General features: G+C 39.1%; 1 protein-coding gene and 1 non-coding gene across 2 annotated transcripts in view; both read left to right on the top strand.

Moving 5' to 3' along the window:
• LOC111339894 (uncharacterized) overlaps positions 1 to 21666 on the top strand; it is a 449109-nt gene that overhangs the window by 231848 nt on the left and 195595 nt on the right. The gene's annotated exons all lie outside the window — the stretch shown is intronic.
• Positions 42 to 20896, top strand: LOC148737558 (uncharacterized). Its single transcript, XM_088747953.1, has 8 exons — positions 42 to 225; positions 534 to 659; positions 2237 to 2362; positions 3459 to 3578; positions 9311 to 9436; positions 9862 to 9987; positions 17116 to 17490; positions 18184 to 20896. The coding sequence occupies exons 1-8, from the start codon at positions 75 to 77 to the stop codon at positions 18429 to 18431; spliced, it is 1398 nt and encodes a 465-aa protein (XP_088604079.1). The 5' UTR covers positions 42 to 74; the 3' UTR covers positions 18432 to 20896.

Below are 21666 nucleotides of genomic sequence, written 5' to 3'. Positions count from 1 at the left end.
TTCTTTAGAGCACACTCAGAGTGGAAGCCCAATTTCGATACCTTCGTCGTTGTTATTCTTTAATACTGTAATTGATGAGGGCTGATGATTTAATTTCAGACATCGACGAGTGTTCTCAAAACAGCCACAACTGCAGCAATATAACTGCCACTTGTAACAATACTAAGGGATCATTCAAGTGCTCTTGTAAACCAGGATTCAGTGGTGACGGAAACAATTGCACAGGTTCCGAATAGTATTCATAACATAACGCTTTGTCATATCAGCCCATAAAAAAACTTGTAGAAATACCTGAGACAAAGACAATCAAGATGATGCTATTATATTGGAGCACTTCGTCCTCTCTTTTATCCCTGCAGCCTCAGTGTATGAGTATGGTCCGTTGATTCCATTTCAGACATTGATGACTGTCTTAGCGATACCAATAACTGCAGTAAGGACTGTGCCACTTGCAAAAATATCGAGGGATCGCTCCTCTGCTCGTATTTTCTTTGTTTGTCACGACACTTAACACAACTGTTGCTTTATTTCAGACATCGACGAGTGCGCCGAAAATATCCAGAATTGTAGCAAGGACAACGCCACTTGTTCTAATAGCAAGGGATCATTCAACTGCTCATGTAATCCTGGTTTCAGAGGTGATGGATATAACTGCACAGGTATTTCATATTATCATTCGTTGGATTTTTCCCCCATATTCATTGGCCGGAAGCCCACCACGTGACCTGCAAATAAATGCCTACAAATAATGGTCAGCTCATTCGTAATACCGTCTAACTCCGTTATTGCTGCAAATAATATTCTGCGCATGCGTAATAGTAACCACGCTCTTGTGGTCGCTCTTGTGGTCACTCTTGTGTGAAATGACAGATCGCGATCGCTTCCCCGAGCTTTTTTTTTTCGGATTTCAAATCCTTGAGGTCTGTGAACTTGTTCCTGGAAGTTTCAGCCATTTGAAGGCATACATTTTGTTAATTAACAGTTAACTGTACTTACAATTTAAAGTGCACCGAATAAATTATTTAGCTGAGAAGGAAACCATCTAATTTCTGGCAGCAGTGCGCGCTTGCCGCTTCCCCCAAAAAATTGACAAGAAACTTGCTTGCCGCTTCCCCCAAAAAATTGAAAACAAACTCGGTCATCAAATGATAAAACAATTACTGAACTCGGTTATCGCAAAATATCGTGATTTGTCAGTGTCTCGCAGATCAATTATTTGCCTCAGCCTTCGGCTTCGGCAAATAATTGATCTGCTCGCCACGGGAAAATCACGATATTTTGCTCAACCTCGTTCAATAATTGTTAATTGTTAAGAACGCGAGATTTTGAGCACGTAAACTTGCCAACCTTCCTGCAAAAGGCGATAAACCTGGCGGAGATTTGATGACGGTGTACTCAAAGAAGAAAAGGTGCCCACCTTTCCTTAACTCACCTCAAATCTTCCCGCAAGCGAAGAAACGCAGGTTTATAAGAAATTAATTTACGAAGGAAGGAGCGGGAGACAAAATTTTGAAAAAAACAAAAGTTCGGCAGACGGATAACCTGGCATGAAGAAGTGAGGATAAAAACCACCAATGTACATACTGGGCATCAACCGGTGAATGCACAAAAACTCCACAATATATGCTGCGCAATTGCTTCAAAAGTTGCAACGCCTGTCTAGGTAGGCATCAGTAAATGTTCAGAAAGTCAAATAAACTTTAACAGTTTAGAATTGGGTGAGAATACATCCATCTGCGAATTTATATGGACCAATGAGCATTCACTGATGTTTCAGTTACAGTTTTATCTTTTAAAAAAATATTAGCTTTGTAACCAATGTGCCGGTTCAGCATCAGATTTGAGTCATTTGTGTAAAGATATCAAATCAAAAATACCTTTTGCATTGAACAGAGTATACCATGCCTTAATGGAATAGTTTCCGTTGAGTTTAACTGCAACTTTATCTGCGTTTCCTCTTCCCCGGGAGAGCATGGGACGTCGAGCAACGCGAGCCTGCGAGAGGTCTGCTGATGGGTACCTGAAATGGAACGGTTTAAAAGAAGTACATGGCATATCTTTTTCTCAAGAATTAGAGTGCCTTTTAGCCACCCGTCACTGGAAGTGAGGCTAATTTTATTTTCCTAAGAGCACCCTATGGTTTTTAAATTGGAAGCCCAATTTCGATACCCTCTTTTATTTTTACTCTTTATTGTCGTGACTGATGTACTGATAAGGGATTCTGATTTAATTTCAGACATTGACGAGTGTTCTCAAAACATTCACAACTGCAGCAACATAACTGCCACTTGTTCTAATACCTTGGGGGCATTCAAGTGCGTTTGTAAACCAGGATTTATTGGTGACGGACATAACTGCACAGGTACGTACTAAACTGTGTTCAGAACATGTCTGGGCGAAAAATCTACAAACCTGCCCGAAACAAAGTCAATATGCATGGCAATCTGATATCATTTAGGGCATGATATCTGCGTTATTGATGAAGCGTGAGGTCAAGATCACTGGATATTGGCTGAGTTCCTTTGACAAGAGAACGAGGCTTATATATTTATCCAGCCATCCTGATAGAACAGGCTTGGTCAAAAAGGGATTTACTATATTGCAAAAACATTTCGCTTTATAACGAATTAAGAATGCCATGTTCACTTTTAGAGCCAGAAAAGAAAGCCAAATGTGTTTTTAGCAATGTAAACTCATGAGCTGTTTATGTTTGCTTTGTTTTTACTGTCGTCTACCATTTTTTGCGTCTTCATCACCGAAATTGTCCAGGAATCACGAACTTGTGCTGGCGATCAAAGCGAGCTATCCCACGTGGGTAGGATGGGCCCATCTTGCCTGCTTTGGTAGCCAATCAGAACGATGCTAGCGATGATATAGTTATACGTTACTGATCAGGGTGTGAGATGAAGACTGTAGGATATGGCTGAGTTCTTTCTGCGCTTTTGTGGACCAAGGCGAAGTTGAGTACTACAAAGAAACAAACTCGGAGAGTAAGGCTGATATCCAGCCATCTTGAGGAACAAGCTCGGTCAACAAAATATTCCTTATTTAGGAAAAATATTTCGCCTTATTTAGAATCAAAGGTGACTTGTTTATTTCGAGAGCCATAAAAAAAGGAACTATGTTTGCTGGACAATGTATTTACAACAGTCAGTCATGTTTCCTTTGTTTTGAATGTCATCTGTCGCTCTTTGCGTCTTCGCCGCCAACATTGTCCAACGACCACGATTAAACACAATGTTTTTCTTGCGCGTGATCAAAACGGACTATTCCGAGTGGGCAAGAAGGGCCCAAAATTTATAACGATTATCACACCTAAGATACTTACTATTCTCCCTGTAGAACTGGATTAACAGGTGGTTGAATCAGTTTTGCATTTCACAGTAGCCTATCACTCCCCTACCCTCCTTTTCATCGACGAAAATAATCAAGAGAGCGGTCCTTTTCTTACATTTCAGACATAGACGAGTGTCTTCAAAACCACAATTGTAGCGAGAACGCCAACTGTTCAAATACCGAGGGATCTCACAACTGCTCTTGCTATCCTGGATTCAGCGGGGATGGACACAATTGCGAAGGTAAAATCCTGCAGAACACTTTGTTTTTAAATGGATACAATTCCATCGGTAGCGTTTCTCCGTGAGAACGCTCCTAAACGATGTATAGCCTTTCGGATGCAAATTTGTGTACTAAGTAAATCTTATGGCTTTGACAGAAAGAGTTTGAGGCCGCCTGCATTAAGAGTGAGGTTAGGGGTCCCTTTTCACAGGTCCTTACTGACATATATCAAGATTGTATTCATACCGGAACTGTGCCTATCCAATGGAAACACGCCAACGTATGCGCTATTCACAAGAAAGGAAAGAAATCGGATCCTTCAAATTATAGGCCCGTCTCACTTACCTGCATTGCATCAAAGGTACTTGAGCATATTGTACATAGCCATGTTATGAAGCATCTTTCACGATATAGGGTGCTCACTGATTGTCAACATGGCTTTAGAGCGAAACGATCAACAGAAACACAGCTCATATGTACCATTCATGACATAGCAAGTGCTATCCAGTCTAACAAAACAATTCACGCCGCAATCCTTGATTTTTCAAAAGTATTCGACAAAGTTCCCCATCGCAGACTCTTGAAGAAACTTGATTATTACGGAATTCGTAGCCCACTACTTAACTGGTTTGAATCGTTCCTACCACAGCGTACCCAATCAGTGGTAATTGAGGGGGCATCATCTGCCCCTGTAGTTACGACATCTGGTGTTCCCCAAGGAACTGTCTTAGGACCGCTACTGTTCTTAATGTATATAAATGACTTACCTGATACTCTTAAATCTACTGTTAGACTTTTTGCCGATGATGCATTGTTATATGGGACAATTTGTTGTGATGAAGACACAGCCGATCTCCAAGAGGACTTGTTTAGATTAGAAGACTGGCAACAAACGTGGAATATAATAATAATAATAATTTACATTTCTAAAGCGCTAAAATTATAAAATATTCTAAAGCGCTTTACAACATTATTAACTACAAATATTAAAATGATAAACGACAAAATATCAAAACAAACTGTAAGCCAGCTTGAATAGATGTGTCTTAAGCTTTGACTTAAAAATCGTTACACTTGGACTGTTTCGAATTTCAAGCGGCAGTTCGTTCCACAAAAAAGGTCCAGAACGGGCAAAGGCACGATCACCAAAGGTCTTAAAGTTAGTTCTTGGGACCTTAAGGAGACCCTGATCGCAGGAACGTAGCTGATGACCCTTGACACTGTGTGGCTGCAGATATTCTTTTATGTATAGTGGGCCTTGGTTATTTAAAGCTTTATAAATTAAAAGTAACAACTTAAAATGGACGCGATAAGCCACAGGAAGCCAGTGAAGATTATATAAGGCGGACGAGATGTGGTGAAACTTGGGAATCCTAAAAATTAGTCGAGCAGCGGCGTTAAGCACCTTCTGAAGACGCTCTGTCTGGTACTTGGGTACGCCAAATAAAAGGGAGTTGCAATAGTCTAAATGCGAAGTCACAAATGCGTGAACAAGAGTCTTCGTGGACTCAGGACTGAGGAATTTCCTAATTTGGCGAATTTTATACAATCCATGAAAAGTTTTGCTGCAGATCTTACCAATGTGAATGGACATGGACATATTGGAGTCAAACCAGGAACCCAGGTTTCGAACACTGTTGAGAGGCTGAATGGTAGAATTACCGACTGTGATGGAATCAACTGCGATTTTTGATAATTGATGGCGGGAACCAACAACTAAGAATTCGGTTTTAGAATCGTTAATTAACAGGCGATTATAAATCAACCATGAGCGGACATCCGAAATGCAGGCTTCAAGAGCAGCTATGGCGTGGTCTTGCGAAGATATGTCATTGGGTCTAAACGACAGATAAAGTTGTGTATCATCGGCATATCCGTGAGCAGAGGGGAGATGGTTAGCGATCACGTGATATAGTCGAGATATGTATAATATGAATAAAATAGGACCCATACAGCTGCCTTGTGGGACACCGCAGTTCAAATGAAAATCATCTGATGTTCGATCGTTTATGAGAACACGTTGTTTTCGGCCAGACAGATAAGACGCAAACCATTTATGGGCTGAGCCAATGATTCCAAAATCGCTTTCAAGAACATTAAGGAGAATCTGATGATCGATTGTATCAAAAGCAGCGCTTAGATCCAGTAGCACAAGAAGCGTAATTTCCTGATGGTCCATTGACATAAGAATATCACTTTGAACCTTAAGCAAGGCAGTTTCGGTAGAGTGAAATCTTCTAAACCCTGATTGTAACTTCGGCAGAGGAGCATTGTATTCACAGTGCTTAAACAATTGAGAAAGAACCGCCTTTTCGACGATCTTGGAGATGAATGTTAGATTGCTTACCGGACGGAAGTTTTTATAAGTTAACTCTAGACCGAGTTTCTTTAATAGAGGTTTCACAATTGCAGTTTTCCAATCATCGGGAACATAGGCGTGGCGAATAGACAAATTTACCATGCGAGTAATGGAGGGCGCAAGGACGTCAAGACAAGACTTCACAAGCCATGTAGGGATTGGATCCAGGGAGCATGAGGCATTAGACGATGTACTGATTATATTGCAAACATCTTCCACTGATAACGGCGAAAAACTGTCAAGTTCTACAGCTGGAGCAGCAGTATCAGAATAAGGAGGATTAACTTCAATATCACTGATGGAATCTTTGATGAGTTCAATTTTTTTAACAAAGAATTCCCCAAATTTATTCGCAAGTAGAACTGGGTCATCATGAGGTGGTAGATCATTAACATTAGGACCCTTACAAAGGAATGAAACCAATTTGAACAACTTCCCGGAGTCACCAGCGCACTGACCAATTAAATCTGAGTAATAAGAAGCTCGAGTAGACTTGAGAAGAGCAGAATATCTATTACAGATTTTACGATAAGCAAGCCAATCTGAAGAAAGACCACTTTTAAGAGCTTTCCGCTCAGCCTTGCGACGAATACGTTTAAACTGGAGAACATCAGCGTTAAACCAAGGGATCTTTGCACGAGTAACAAGAGTTTTTGTCTTTATGGGAGCATGTTTATCCAGGATTTCTGTTAAAGTCGAGGAGTACTGCTTGGATAAATCGCCAAGGTTGCTCCAGTGTGTGTCACTGCAAAGTACAGACGAGGTGATGTCCGATTTAAATGCATCAATGTCGATGTTCTTTAACCTGCGATATGACACAGACTTGGTAGAGATTGATGAACTTGGGAAGCGAATAAAACACTCAACAAAAAAATGATCCGAGATGGGTAAGGTGACGTTAATGGGACCCAAAATTAAGTCAAGATGGAATTTAATCCTTCAAAGTGTAAGATCATGTGTTTTACAACCAAGAGAGATCCACCAAAGCGAGAATACGTATTCTGTGGACAAATCCTAGAAGAAGTGGAATCTCACCCTTATCTGGGGGTAATGCTCGATAACAAAATGAGGTGGTCACCACACATTGAAACAATCACATTTAGGGCAAATAAGGTCCTGGGACTTATCAAACGAAACCTGTGGAATTGTCCAAAGTCAGTGAAAGAAACCGTGTATATGACACTTGTGAGGCCAAAACTCCAGTATGCCTGTAGCGCATGGGATCCACATTACCAGAAAGATAGAGCCGCTCTAGAAAGGGTACAGCGGAAAGCAGCCCGCTTTGTCACTGGAAATTACGATCGAGCAACGAGCGTGACGGAAATGCTGCAAGACCTACATTGGGACACACTTGAAACAATGAGAAGACATGCAAGGCTCTCCACTATGTACAAGATGTGCCACGGCCTCCTAGATGGGGATTGGGGGGATTATTTGATAACAAACAAAGAAAGGAGAACCCGAGGAAGCCATTATTTTAAGTTTATTGTACCGAAAGGACATAAAGACATTTTTAGATTTTCTTTTTTTCCCAGGACAATAATTGAATGGAACAAACTCCCAAAAGAAACTGTCTCCAGCCAATCCCTCCGTATTTTTAAAAGCAAACTAACTTAAATTTATTTATCGGTAGTTTTAAATAGTTTTTAATAATTTTCAATAGTTTTTAATAGTGTTGTATATTTAGTATAGCTTCACTTATTATTATCTTAGAGTTGGCGTGATGTCCTAAACAATTTTGCCGACATAACGATATTTAGATTTAGATTTAGATTTAGCCAGTTTTCAGCTCATTTTCAAAGTTATTCTTTATCAGCATAGTTAATATGGACTACTGATTAATTTCAGACATTGACGGGTGTTCTCAAAACAGCCACAATTGCAACAATAAAAATGCCACTTGTAACAATTCCAAGGGATCATTCAAGTGCATTTGTAAACCAGGATTCAGTGGTGATGGACACAACTGCGCAGGTGCTGTATAGTGATGCTTTGTCGTATCAGCGCGAAAAGTCTATAGAACTAGCCGAAACAAAGGCAACATAAATGGTAACCTAATATCGTTCGGAAGGTGATGATCGTATATTGGGACAATTTCTCCTCCCTTTCATCCCTGCAGCCTCAGTGCATGAGTATGATCTGTTGATTCCATTTCAGACATCGATGAGTGTGTTAACAATACCCATAACTGCAGCAAGGGCAGTGTCACTTGTTCAAACAATGAGGGATCATTCCATTGCTCTTGCAATCCTGGATTCACTGGAGATGGATAGACTTGCCAAGGCAAGATCAAAATGATGTCTCATCATTCAACAAATGAAGTTCCTCGTTTCTGGCAGCTGCCCTGAATGGGCGCCTAAGCACCAGTCGAATATTTGCTTTCCAAATGATATCAATCAGCGTTAAATAGCCATTCTTATATACTCTTGTATGCACTTGTTCGAATGATTCCATTCAATCCTCGCGTGCTACAAGAAGTGATCGGAGACTCATATCTCAGAGGTTCGATTTTATGATTAAATTAAAAGAGCGTGAGCCGCACTCTTTTGGCTGAAATGGTGGGTTAAGATTTGATTGAAGTCATATCCTTCACGATTCCCCATCGTTATTTCTATAATGATTTCTATTTCAGACTCGTGCACAAGAATCATAATCAAGATTTACTTTCACCTTTGAACTTGGTTAAGCTGATGTTAAAAAAAAAAAACTTATCTGGGCATATAATGCCCAAACCTCTTCCCCATCATCCATCCCACCCATCCGATATTTGCAGTAATCAACACTACTTAAGCAGTACTGAACAGTTCCCAGTTGGCTTGTTAGCTCAGTTGGTAGAGGACTGCACCGGTGCGCATAGGCCATGGGTTCGAATTCCGTACAGGCCTGATTTTCTTCCAGGTCATATTCTCACTACTTATTAGGTACTGTTCATTACTGCGAAGATCGCTCTCGTACTCCTTTTTTTTTTTACCGCAGTTCATATAAATAATTGTTATATATTTAAAAACGTTGACTCATCACTTCATGGGATTATTTACGTACGAACAGAATGGCTAGCTCCCAGTTGGCTTGCTAGCTCAGTTGGTAGAGCTAATGTGAATTATTCAGAGCACGATAATTTGCAGTGTAACTGAGCGTGTGAACCTTCTAACCTTCCCGAATGCTCATAAACTTGGCAGTGATCTGATATTGTAGCATAAAAAAAAACAAGGCGAGATATTAATATCATCATTATTATTACTATTATTATTATTATTAAAAAAGAGGCCTTCACGAGTCCTATTTATCATTTCTTTTTACTATCAGTCCTTACACAGCGTTTGTCACATGCTGCATTTATATTGAAACTAGTCCTTTGCCTTCTATTTTAATGGTCGGTTGATTCCATTTCAGACATCGATGAATGTGTTCAAGGCACCCACGACTGCAGCAAGGGCAAAGCCACTTGTCTAAATACCGAGGGATCGTTCAACTGCTCATGTAAACCTGGATTCACTGAAGATGGACACAACTGCGAAGGTAGAGTCTTCACAGCCTATACCATTCAAAAAATTGATTTCCTATTTCTGGTATCTACTCGTTAGGGGAAACCAAGCACCATTGAAATAATTGCTTATTGAATGACTGAATACCGGCAATCAGCTTTCAAAACCCTAGTTTTACTCCCTGAAACTCATTCCCTGCTTTGAACTTTTTCTTAATTTAATCCTCGTGTACCATGTCAATAAAACTGTCTGACTATCTCATAAACTTGTTTATGAAATTGAAATGAGCTTGATGCACATCCACCTAACTTAACTATTGGGCTAGAAAATTCTTGAAAATAGCGTTTTGCTCAAAGCTTCTTGATTTAAGGCAAATCTCTCTCCAAACCCCCACCCCCTCCAAATTCCCCATCGTGGCTTTTCATCAGGAACATAAATACACTGCTGCTCTTATTTGAGACATTGACGAATGCACTAAAAATACCCACAACTGTACCTATGGAAATTCCATTTGCGAAAATAACAAGGGATCATTCAAGTGCATTTGTAAAGCTGAATTTCGCGGGAACGGAAACAACTGCCGAGGTAGAATCTTGTTGAGTACGAAATCATGTAATAAATAAACATCTAAACTAAAGACACGCAATAAGTAAATAAATGTTGGATAACTCTTTCAATTCCTCCTATGTGGATGACATAGTAAAAACGACCATTTGCAGTTTCATTTGCATGCAGCGAATTCAATGACATTCTTGCATCGAACACTTGCGCTGCTAGAATTTAAACAGTCTGCGCTTGAGAGTTACATGGGTTAGTTGACCACTCCCCATAGGGGCTTTTTAGGGCAAATTCCCACCATTCCACCCCAGGGGAGGACATCCAAGACACAGTAATCTTGTGCGTGGGAAATTAACGTCTTCTACCTCTAACCCTGTAGGGGACAAGGCCTACGGTTTATTTGTCCCTATCCGAGAAGACTAGTATATCTATCCAATTCTCGATTATAGAAAGGTAGCAAATTCTCCCCACTTATTTTAAGACCATGAGTCATGGTCCGGCAATTAAAGTGATTATAAAGTAGTTTTAACTCAAAGGATAAGAGGATATATGTGCGTGTGTGTGTGTGCGTATGTGTGCGTGTGCGTGTGCGTGTGTGTGTGTGTGCGTGTGTGTGTGTGTGTGTGTGTGTGACGACTAATGAACTGGTGCTAATAGAAAGATGACAAAAAAAACCAAGCTACAAAGAAAACAATGGACAAAATACAAGAGATAAAACCTAAAAACTAGGATATAAAAAAAGACTATGCTAAAATTAGTAGCGCAACCGAAAAAAGCAATGTGTTAAGCATTAGAAAAGGGTAGACCCACTTTTAACTACAACTGTAATTGAGATATGATTTAGATTCAACAATCTGAGTCATTTCTCAGCTTTCAGACGCCAAAAATTACACCATTCACTCTAGACTTTCCTGTGATTCTAAAAATGTGATCTACTTGGGTTCTTGTAAGAAATGTCGCCTGAAATACGTGGGATCTACTACTACCGACTTTAAAGTTAGGTTTCGAAATCACAAATCTGCTATGCTCACAAACAAAACAACTTGTGAAGTAGCGATACACCTTAACAGAACCCCACACATCCTAAGTGATTTTTCGTTCCAACGTATTGATCAGGTACAAGTCCCAAGCGGCTCTGAAGAGATCGATAGGCTGTTCATTACAAGAGAGGCGTATTGGAGTACTCAGCTGTTCTCTTTAGCACCCCATGGTTAAATAACAGAAAGGAATCTCATTCTAAAAGCAGAATTTTCTATAATTAATTTTTCATCTTGTATTAAGTGTTGCTAATTAATCGTCCAAAGGCCCTTTTCTTGGATTTTATCAGCCTTTTAGGTGTTGATTAGACTCAGAGGCCCTTCGAAGGTATCTTATCATGATTAGTATCATTTAAGGGCCCCTCCAGGGATTTTGTTACTAATTTGCCCTTTCGGGTACCAAAGGCCTTGTTTTGGGATTTTGGTACGGTTTACAGTTGTAATTAAAAGCTGGTCTACCCTGTTCTAATGCTTTCCACATTACTTCTGCAGTTACGCCACTCATTTTAGGACATTTATTTTTTTTTTCTCCTAGTTTTTATGTTATATATCTTCTGTTTTGTCCATTGTTTTCTTTGTAGGTTGGCTTTTTGTAATCTTTTTATTAGCACCAGTTCATTAGTCGTCACCTGTAAATATGTAATCACTAGCCCTTCAATCTTATTTAAAGCTCTTTTTTATTTCAAAAGTTTTAAATAACTGAAGAAGGTCTCTGACCGAAACGTTTTTATCAATTTTTTTTATCTTTTTTACGCCAGAAGTTCTCCATCTTCTCATCTCTTTCTAACTTTCTACGTTTGTGTTTGCTGTGAGGTTTGGACTGCGAATCTTTATTGATCCTCTTGGCGCGGTGCACCTTTGTAGGCCTGACAGTTCTACTAACAACTTATACATATACATACATACATATCGATATGCAACTGAAGCAATTACGCTCTTCTGATTGGCTAAAACAAGTGGATTTTTCATGTAACCCCAGTACAAAGTTGCAACACAAATGAAAGTTACAAAGAACGCGCGCTGTTTTGTATTGACTTTTAGTGATGCTATCTCGATGTAGATTATTATTAAAGTGTTAACACTATTTATTTTCGAAAAAGCCACCCGGCCCTGCTGCCCTGAGGGCTTAAATGCGATAACTTTCCTAAATATAATAAAGTCCTGAATGTAATCTCATTTGCTCCTACATGCAATAAAGTCATCCTGACTGTAATTACGGTTGGACCTAAATGTAATGGGCTCTCATTGTAGTCATTTAACTGCGTTAAGACCACTAGCGAATTGTTGTTATGGCGGACATCCTCTTTGAGATGTTGAAGTGACAGCTGTTGCACCAGAAAATCCTCTGACCAGTATTCATGGTATATTTCGGGTTTGCTGATATTAATAAGCGTCTTTTTATTTGCTAGAGACGTGGGTCGAGATGCATTGGCTACAAAATCTTATACCGATGTGTTTTTGGCATTATATTGACAGACGTCAAAACAATATCTTATATCACGGGTTCAGACTCTCTAGTGCAACAGATTCTGACGATATACTTGCGTGATCAGTGATGAAGTTAACACTTCTTGAGCCAAGTTACAAGAAAACGTAGGTCCACTGACCAGTACGTTAGACAAAATTCGGGTACGGAAATGCAGTTTTTGCACTGTCCTCCCTTAACAGGTTTGTATGGGTGAGCAAAAAAATATATTCAGGTGCATTATTGACCAAACGTGAGGTCAAGATGGTTGGATATTGGCCGACTTCTTTTTTGCAGTTTTATCGACCGAGTTCGAGCAAGGCTTAAAAAACGTCGTTTGCTATAAAGAGGGTTTCCTGCTTTTTTTAGAATTTTCACGATCTTTATAGACCACCTACCTATCCCATAATAATGCTAGTAATGCTAAAACAAGAACAACCGAAAACAATAAATCCCATGTTGAATCAATACAAGTATTTGCTTACTAACCTCGAACTAGATCTCAAAGAAAACTTTCGGAATATTTCAAAGGCTCATGTAATGTTTTTTAGTCGGATCTGCACTTATTACTATTCTTTACTATCACCGATAAAAAATTCGTTGCTATATGAACTCAAGAATTTTTTAAAGTCAGTTCAACCAATCAGAATAACGTTGTTGGGCAAGTATCATTTTGTGTTACTGTCAGCTATTTTTAAACTAGACGGTTATACTCTTTACGAGAATGTCATTCTCAAAGTGCCGACTAAGTAGAAGAAAAGCCCGTTTCAGAGTCATGTCATACTGTTTTATCTAATTTCTGATCGGTAATGAGATTAGCGCGTCTAGCAAACCTTGTTTCTTTATGAAGGTATTGTACAGTGTACAAATTATTTTGTCAGTTGTCATTTGATACTAATTGTTCATGAGTACGATGGTTTGCAGCCAATGCTTCTCGACTGAAGAAAGTTAAAAGTCGCTGATAAATATCAGCGAGCCTGCGATGTGACATGAATGTTGGTCAGAGGATTTGTTAAACGCATAAAAGCTGTCACTGACACACCTCAATGTGGATTTGCACTCTAACAAAATTTCGCGGCCGGAGTTCAACGATTGGATTGGAGGCTTATAACATTTAGGACTGATTATCATTACATTTAGGACTTAGTTTATTAGTTTCGCCTGTATATATATATACAATAACAAAAATATTAATAAGAATATATCTTCGAAAATGTCAATAAAAATTTAAATACAATAAGAAAAATATTACAACAAATACAGTCAGGGGTGCCACAATAGCCGACACCCAATTACTGTGGTCCCAATTTAAAACCGATATTACAAAATATTTATAAATGCAAGATCAAAAACAGCAACGAACACTTACAGACAAATTACAGGTTACATTACAAGAAGGAGATATTGATTTCCAGGTTTTGGCGTCCTTAGGGTCATACCACTTTGATAGAGTGGTAAAATAGTATTGGTACAGAATAGACTTAAATCGATTAATATTTAAGTTTAAGGAGAGTTCCAAATCGTTGGCAAGGCAGTCCCAAGTTCTGACAGTTCTGTTAAAAAACGATCTTTGTAAGGTAGTTGTTTTACATCTTCTTTTCAGAAAGTGAATGACATTAGGATTGCTTTTAGATCTACGAGCTCAACGGATTTGGGGAGAACTTCAGAATTTACATATTCTAAGCCAGTTACTGCTTTAAAAAAGAAAATCATGTCCATTAGCTAATGCCAGTAGGATCTTGGGAGAAGGTTCAGTTTTATTAGCCTGCTTCTGTAAGATTCTTCACATCGAAAGGGCAAGACCAGGATAAACTTCGACGCACGCCTCTGAACTCGCTCTATCTTCTGCATAAGTGCTATAGACTGAGGGTTCTATACTTGTGTTGCATAACTAAAATTAGACCTTACTAGAGCAAGGTATATAGATCTTCTTACTATGCTACTCTTGATGAATCTTGTGTTGCGCCTGATAAACTCCTAGCAGTTTGTTGGCTTTTGCGCATTGTTTGCTAACTTGCTTCGTCCAGGTTAAGTCGTCTGTGACAAGTGCGCCCAGGTCTTTTTCTACTTTGGTGATTCCGATGTCTGTTCCGCCCATCTGGCAGTTATGGCGCACAGGATTCACCTTCCTCGTGACACGTTACGCTTTGCATTTGCTGTAGTTAAACGGGAGTCCGGCAGAGTTGGACCAAGAAACAAAGTTAGAGAGGTCTTCTTGGAGATCTTTTGAATCGCATGGCGACTTGATTGCCTTGAATATATTTGTGTCGTCCGCAAAAGTCGCAATCTGACTTGAATGGGCTACATCGGGTAGCAGATTTGCGTAGAGCAGAAACAGCATACGACCGAGTATTGAGGCCCGGGGCACTCCGGACGTCACGGGGAGGGTCTTGGATGTTGCACCTATAGCTGTAACCCCCTGGGTGCGGTTGCAGAGGTAAGATTTAAACCAGGAAAGTAAGTTTCCGCCGAACCCGTATTGTATTAACTTTTGCGAGAGCCTGTGATGGCTAACCTTACCGAAAACCTTGGACATGTCTACATAAATGATGTCAGCTTGTCCCCCATTATCAAGATATGCGCCAATTTGATAGAGTACACCAACAAGCTGTGAGACAAGACCGACCCGCTATAAATCCATGTTGGCATTTGGCGATTACACTTAGCATAATTTATGGTCTTTGATGTTATTGAATATGCATCAATCTAACACCTTTAAGAGAATAGGCAATAATGAGATCGGCCTGTAGTTCTCCACATGATCTTTCCGGTCTTTCTTGTAAACTGGAACAACATTAGCAAGTTTAGAGTCTTCTGGAAGAGTTCCTAGTCTCAGTGATTTGTTGAATAGATCTGTAAATGAAGGAGCAATCACTTCTGCCATTCCCTTGAGGATCCTCGCTGGTAACTGATCTGGTCCCGTCGCCTTAATTTGGTCTAAATTCTGCAGTACTTCTACGACTTTTGAGGTTGTAAGAGTGACGTCACTGATAAGCTGATCCAAGTGATGTTGTGCTTGGTCGGTTTCCGAACTTTCTGGTCTGATGTAAATACTGACGAAGAGTATTCATTGAATAAGACAGCTACAGGAGTTGGCGCGGAGGCCTGGACACTAAGAGTGTCCCTTGTTGCCATGGTGATTGTGTCTGGGACATTTTATTATAGACTTTACTTTCAGGACCGACCAAAAGCTTTTGGAATTGGTTTTTAAGATTGAGCTCCATACTATCAAAAAATGCATCGCGGCTCTCACGAAGTCTCTGCTTGATTTCCGAGCGAAGAACTTTGAACTTATCTTTCAGGAGGGTTGATCTGCTTAGCTTTATTTTTTTGCGTAAATGTTCTTTCTTGTTGATCAAGTTTATTATCGAGCCATTGATCCAAGGAACCGGGTTTCTTCCCTTAAGCGTCTTTTTGGGGATGAAGTCATCTACCGCGGCAAGTACGGCGTCTTTCCAACGGCGCCAGTCATTGTTGACTTCAATGTCGTGATCAGCAGATATTAGGCTGGACAAATTTGCCGCGTGACTTTCTCACCTGTAGGACTAAATGTTATTACATTAAGGACTTTCATGCATTTTGGACCAAATGTTAATGCATTGAGGACTTTATTACAGTTAGGACCGCTAATACATTTAGGACTTCAACACCCTCACGTAGTTTTGCTGCGAAAACAAAGAAATTTGTAATAGCAAAAAAAAGTCACGTTTTTCAGGGAATTTCGAGTTTCTTGTTCTGACCTGAAAAAATTTGGGAAAAGTGTTAAATGCACACTTTTTCTTTTTCTTTTTTCCGTACTTGCGTCCTATTGAGGTTGACATTTTTAACACTTAGCTGCGCTCGCTCCGTACGTCATGGCCTCGAGCCAAATATTATGTCATCCGGCCCTCCCACTCAGTCAATAAGTATGTATTCAGAATACATTTTCATTGTAATTCAGGCATTAACGGCGGTTTAATAGGATTGTGTGGGTCTTTTCTGGATAAGTAATGTTTTGATTGATTTTTGAAAAAACAAACGAAAGACACAAACTAATACCTCTCTTTTACCCGCTTCTAAAGTAGGCCTCAAACCAAAGTTGAAAACAATGTCCTACGTAATTTTTTTTCTTTTTTAGACTAGTTTGTACATAGTCATATAAAGAGAGTTCTTCGCATTTATGGTTTCATTATAATTTCAATTTGTATTTGGAATTCATTTATTCCTAGTTCTAAGTAATTGTAACGCAATTCAGTCTACGGACTGCCATGTTCGATATTCTAATAAACTATCTATCTATCTATCTATCTATCTATCTATCTATCTATCTATCTGTCTATCTATCTATCTATCTATCTGTCTGTCTATCTATCTATCTATCTATCTTTCTATCTTTCTATCTATCTATCTATCCATCTATCTATCTGTCTGTCTATCTATCTATCTACTCACGATCAACAAACCTTGTTTTTGTTGGTTTACTGCTGCATGAGAACATCTTCACCGTAAGGAAGGATAGCAATAAGTTTAGTGCTATAAAAGCTAGCCTTGAGCGTCGTTCTTAAACTCTTCGTTATAGTCGTAAAACACTGGGTGTAGAAAATCCGGAAAGACACAAATACGGAGAATTTTAGATTTCCCCACGAAGATTTAACTAACTACATTTTTCTCCAGTTTATAAGGACTGTGCTGAGGTATACAAAAATGGACAAGAACTCGATGGAATCTATACAATTGACCCTGACGGTGAAGGTGCCTTTGATGTTTTCTGTTATCAAGAGATAGGCAACGGAGCATGGACAGTATTCCAAAGAAAACAGAGCGACTCCATCGATTTCAACAGAAACTGGATTGACTACAAGAATGGTTTTGGAAATTTATCTGGAGACTTTTGGCTTGGGTTGGACAAAGTGCATCGCCTGACAAAGAGTGAAAGTTACACACTTATTGTTCATTGGAAAACACTAAATTCTAGTTTTCTTTTTCGCTTTGACCAGTTTGCAGTCGGGAGTGAGAAGACTCGGTATAAGCTGAGTGTGCATGGGTCAGGTAATGATGAGGCTTCCATAGTAATAAACACCTTGCCAACCCATTTCTTTAATGTGTAATTTTCTTTTCGAATGAAGAGTGTGTGCGTTAAGAAACATTACAGTTGCAGGCCATGTTACGTTAAAAAAAAAATAATCGCAATCATGACTCCGACTCCGTCTTGGCTATTCTGCTTCGAGTTCCGGTTTCTATCAGTCAGTGTTCAATTCATTCTTTTCTTTTCTTTCTATTTGATTCTTTTTTTTTGCTTTTGTTTTTGTTTTTTGCTTTTGGTTTTGTTTTGTTTTGCTTTATTGTTGCCGATGTTGTTTTGTTGATGTTTCTACAATGCCAAATCTCGGAGGAAAATCCTCGCTGGTCTGACACTTTAATCAGCGAGAATAAGATAAGTAGCGACGATTAATTAAGGTTTTGAAGAAGTATCTAGGAATCCTCGAAAAAGTCATTACGCCCTTAAACTTTGTTGGTGCCTACTGGCTTTCAGAATTTGAGGCTTCTTTTTCGGTTAATTCTTTTATGAGTGAGAAAAACACTTTACCCTTCTTAGTTTGCATCCAATCGGTGTATTTGATGAGAGGATCTTCGGCATGCATCGCCCGCTAGTCATACTTTTGTTTCTCAATTTCTTTTCTGAGCTCAAAAGTTTGTCAATTCATTGAACCAGTATAAATCTCTCTATTTTCCTTTGTCTAGGAAACGTTTGGTCACCATTGCGCCATTCCAATGGGCAAAGTTTTACCACGAGAGATCAAGGTAACAATGGCCTTACAGGGCATGTGTGTGTGGAGCATTGTGGCATGGGGTGGTGGTACAAAAGTGTCAATCCTAGTACTTCATCTGCTTCTAGGAGGTGCAACTATCGGGACTGCCCTACAGGAGATAAGAGTTTAGTAAAAAAAAGTAGAATGGCAATCAAACCAACCGCTTACTCTCCTCCGTAACCCGAATTTGTAGACATCTATCAAAAGTTGTACAAACAGAGTCCAGTCAGTTTCCCTGGGGTAAACGTTTAGAATTATTTTCAACGGTGACATTCACCAAGATTTTCCCTTCAGTTATTGTACTGTCTTTCCTTCTGAGGGAGTTCTTTTGATTTGCCTTTGGCCGAACAATATGCATATATGTATTATATATATATATATATATATATATATATATATATATATATATATATATACATAAGATTGTGTACAAAGTTGTTTTCCTTTCACGTTCAGCCTTCTTTTGTTGTGATAGTTCTAGCCCAGAGAAGCCAAAAAGATAGTTTGTTTTTGTGAAGATATGTCTGAATTAGATTAAGATCTCGGTTGTGGAATATAGATAGCTTTCTTTGTCAGCTTAAACAAACCCAATATATGTAGGGATATACAGAGATTTATAAAGTGGTTGACTTTCTAAAGAAACCGTGACGTTGCGTCGGTGGGTGCCTTTACGAGACACAATTTTGCTTCATTAACTGAGTTGATAGTGTCGGAATCGCCCACTATAAAGGGTTTCTAAAGCGGACGTTTTGAGCGTTAGCCCTTCGTCCGAAATTTTTTTTATGATTCGCACTGACGATTGACTAACGTTCGAAACGTCACCTCTATGATATAATCCGTTTATCTCTAAAGTAGCCAGTTCACAATTTCTACCCAATTTATAAAACCAAACTATCAGACGTAAAAACTAGTTGTTGCTGTTGTTGTTTTTTTTCAATCTGTCCTTGAGTTGTTATTGTCATTGATATATTTGTTGGTTTTAACTCGTTACTCGTTCAGTCTCTTTGTATGATGTTCTCTTCCCAATTAGTAGTGTAAAGATCCAGTCATACGGTCGTATTCATTTAGAAATGATATTGAAGGACTGAGCGTCCATGCGTCATGGCCGAGAACCAAACATTTTTACGTCTGGTCCACCCTCCCAGTCAATAAGAACAAATTAGTATAGAAACACCATTGAAATATCAGGTGAGCTTTCACGAAAAAATGAAAACGTTACTAGTATTGATTTGGCTATGCAATGGATGGCGTCCTTTACACAATTTCTGAGTGGCAGATGAATCTAAATGCAGTCCAAATATTCGCAATGTAATAAGCGACAATTCCAAGGGCAGATTTACAGATGTTGCTGCTGATAGGACCCTTCAGTAAGATACTTAAAAAAATTAGTTGATAACCAACTACATCATTTTTTGGAAAAATATAACATTTTGTATAGATATCAGTTTGGCTTTAGGAAAGGGCACTCAACTGAGCAAGGCATTTTTGAGATTATTGACACCTTAAGGTGGCTCGTACTAGTTTTCTCGCGCGGGGAAGAGATAACTTGCGTCACGGGCGAGAGAAACGTGCGAAAGAAGCGCGAGATTAAAAGAAGAAAATTTAAAACAAAGATGGCGGCGCGAGGATTTTTTTCTACTTGTGTGAGAAGTTTACCTAAGAGCTTATATTTCATGTGTTGAGCGGCCACTGTGAATGCAGGAGATAGAAACTAAAATAAAGAAGACGATTTTCGGAGAAGTAAAGGTTGCTTCACTTCACATTTAAAAAAAAATATTCAACCGATATGAAATCTTGCGACGGCGAAAAAAAAGAATTCAAGTGAAGGATAATCTACCTGAAGTGGAAGAAGACTTTGAAACTTTAAGGAAAATAATATGATATAGCCCAGAAGTAATGTGTAGGATTTTTAAGATGAGCCCGAGAAGCTGTCTTTGACGGCTGTTTTAAGATTTTATTAGCAGTAAACGTCTGTAAACATCAGATCGTAGGTGCTTGCGCGAGCACACGCAATTGTCAGCGGTAGCTAAAACAGATCATGAGCAAATGTCGATCTTATAGAATCCAGATTTTTAAATGCGCGAGAACGCGCGTGGAATTTGCTAAACTCACGAAAGCTATTGCATGAAAACAAGTCCGGTGATCCCTTCTTTTTATTGTTCCAATATGATAATAACGTCAAAAGGAATTATCAGAAAAAAAACTAGAAAATTCTACGGAAGAAAATTTGCGATGTGTAAAAATTTCCTCTTTTCTAGATTTTCTGAAATTCCCGCGCTCCGTATAATTTTTTAAAAATCTTTGTACATTCTCCTTTTCAAGCGCCAAAAGCAATCACTGAAAAAAATCAGGGGGTCACCGGGTTAGTTTTCGAATTATTTAAGCCACAAGGTAAAAAAATGCGTCTGAATACGCCGATGAAAGCGTTGCCATGGAAACTGCTAGGGACGAGCTGACCTTGGTCAGTCTTTCTGTTGTATTCTTTCAAAGTTACAAACCATCAAAAAGATGAAAACCGATACGAGCCACCTTAAGCAGGCAATGGATAAAAGGCTGGTTATCTGAGGTGTTTTCTTAGATTTTTTTAAAGACATTTGATACTGTTAACCATAAGATTTTCTTGTATAAACTGTACCATTTTGGCATACGTGGAATGCCCCTCAACTGATTTGAAAACTATCTTCACAATAGCACTCAATTTGTTAAGATTGGTTCCAGCCAATCTACTGCTGAAACCATTACTCGTGGAATACCACAGGGATCAACTTTGGGTCCTTTGCTATTCTTACTTTATACATACATACGTTAGTTGACCACTCCTCATGGCCGCTTTTCAGGGCCAATTCCCACACATCCCACCCCAGGGGAGGACATTCACAACATAGTCATCTCGTGCGTGGGAAATTAACGTCCCCTACCCCTAACCCTGCAGGAGACGGGACCTACGGTTTATTCGTCCTTATCCGAGAAGACTAGAATATCTATCCATTTCTTGATAAAAGAAAGGTAGCAAATTCTCCTGACTTATTTTAAGACCAAGACCATCGGTCCGGCCGGAGCTCGCACCCTCGACCTCCCGCAGAACACAATCTGGCGCTCTAACCTATTGAGCTAACCGGGAGGCAGTTTATATTAATAATCTACCTAACTGCTCAAAAAAACTATCCTTTGGTATGTTTGCCAATGATACAAATATTCTTTTTACAAGTGACAACCTGATTCATCTTGAATCCACTATGAATGAGGAATTGAATTCTGTCTTTAAGTACTGCAATATCAACAAACTATTTACAAATTTTACTAAGACAACATATACGGTAATTTCATCTGGAAGATTAAGATCACATATTCATATTCCTAACATTGCCCACAAAACTCAAATGAAGTATTCAGGTAACTACATTGATCAAATCTT

The sequence above is a fragment of the Stylophora pistillata genome, chromosome 2 (genome assembly GCF_964205215.1).
Source record: "Stylophora pistillata chromosome 2, jaStyPist1.2, whole genome shotgun sequence".
In the NCBI taxonomy this organism is placed as follows: domain Eukaryota; kingdom Metazoa; phylum Cnidaria; class Anthozoa; order Scleractinia; family Pocilloporidae; genus Stylophora; species Stylophora pistillata.
The sequence above is the reverse complement of the archived record's forward strand: the minus strand, read 5'-3'. Positions and strand labels throughout refer to the sequence as shown.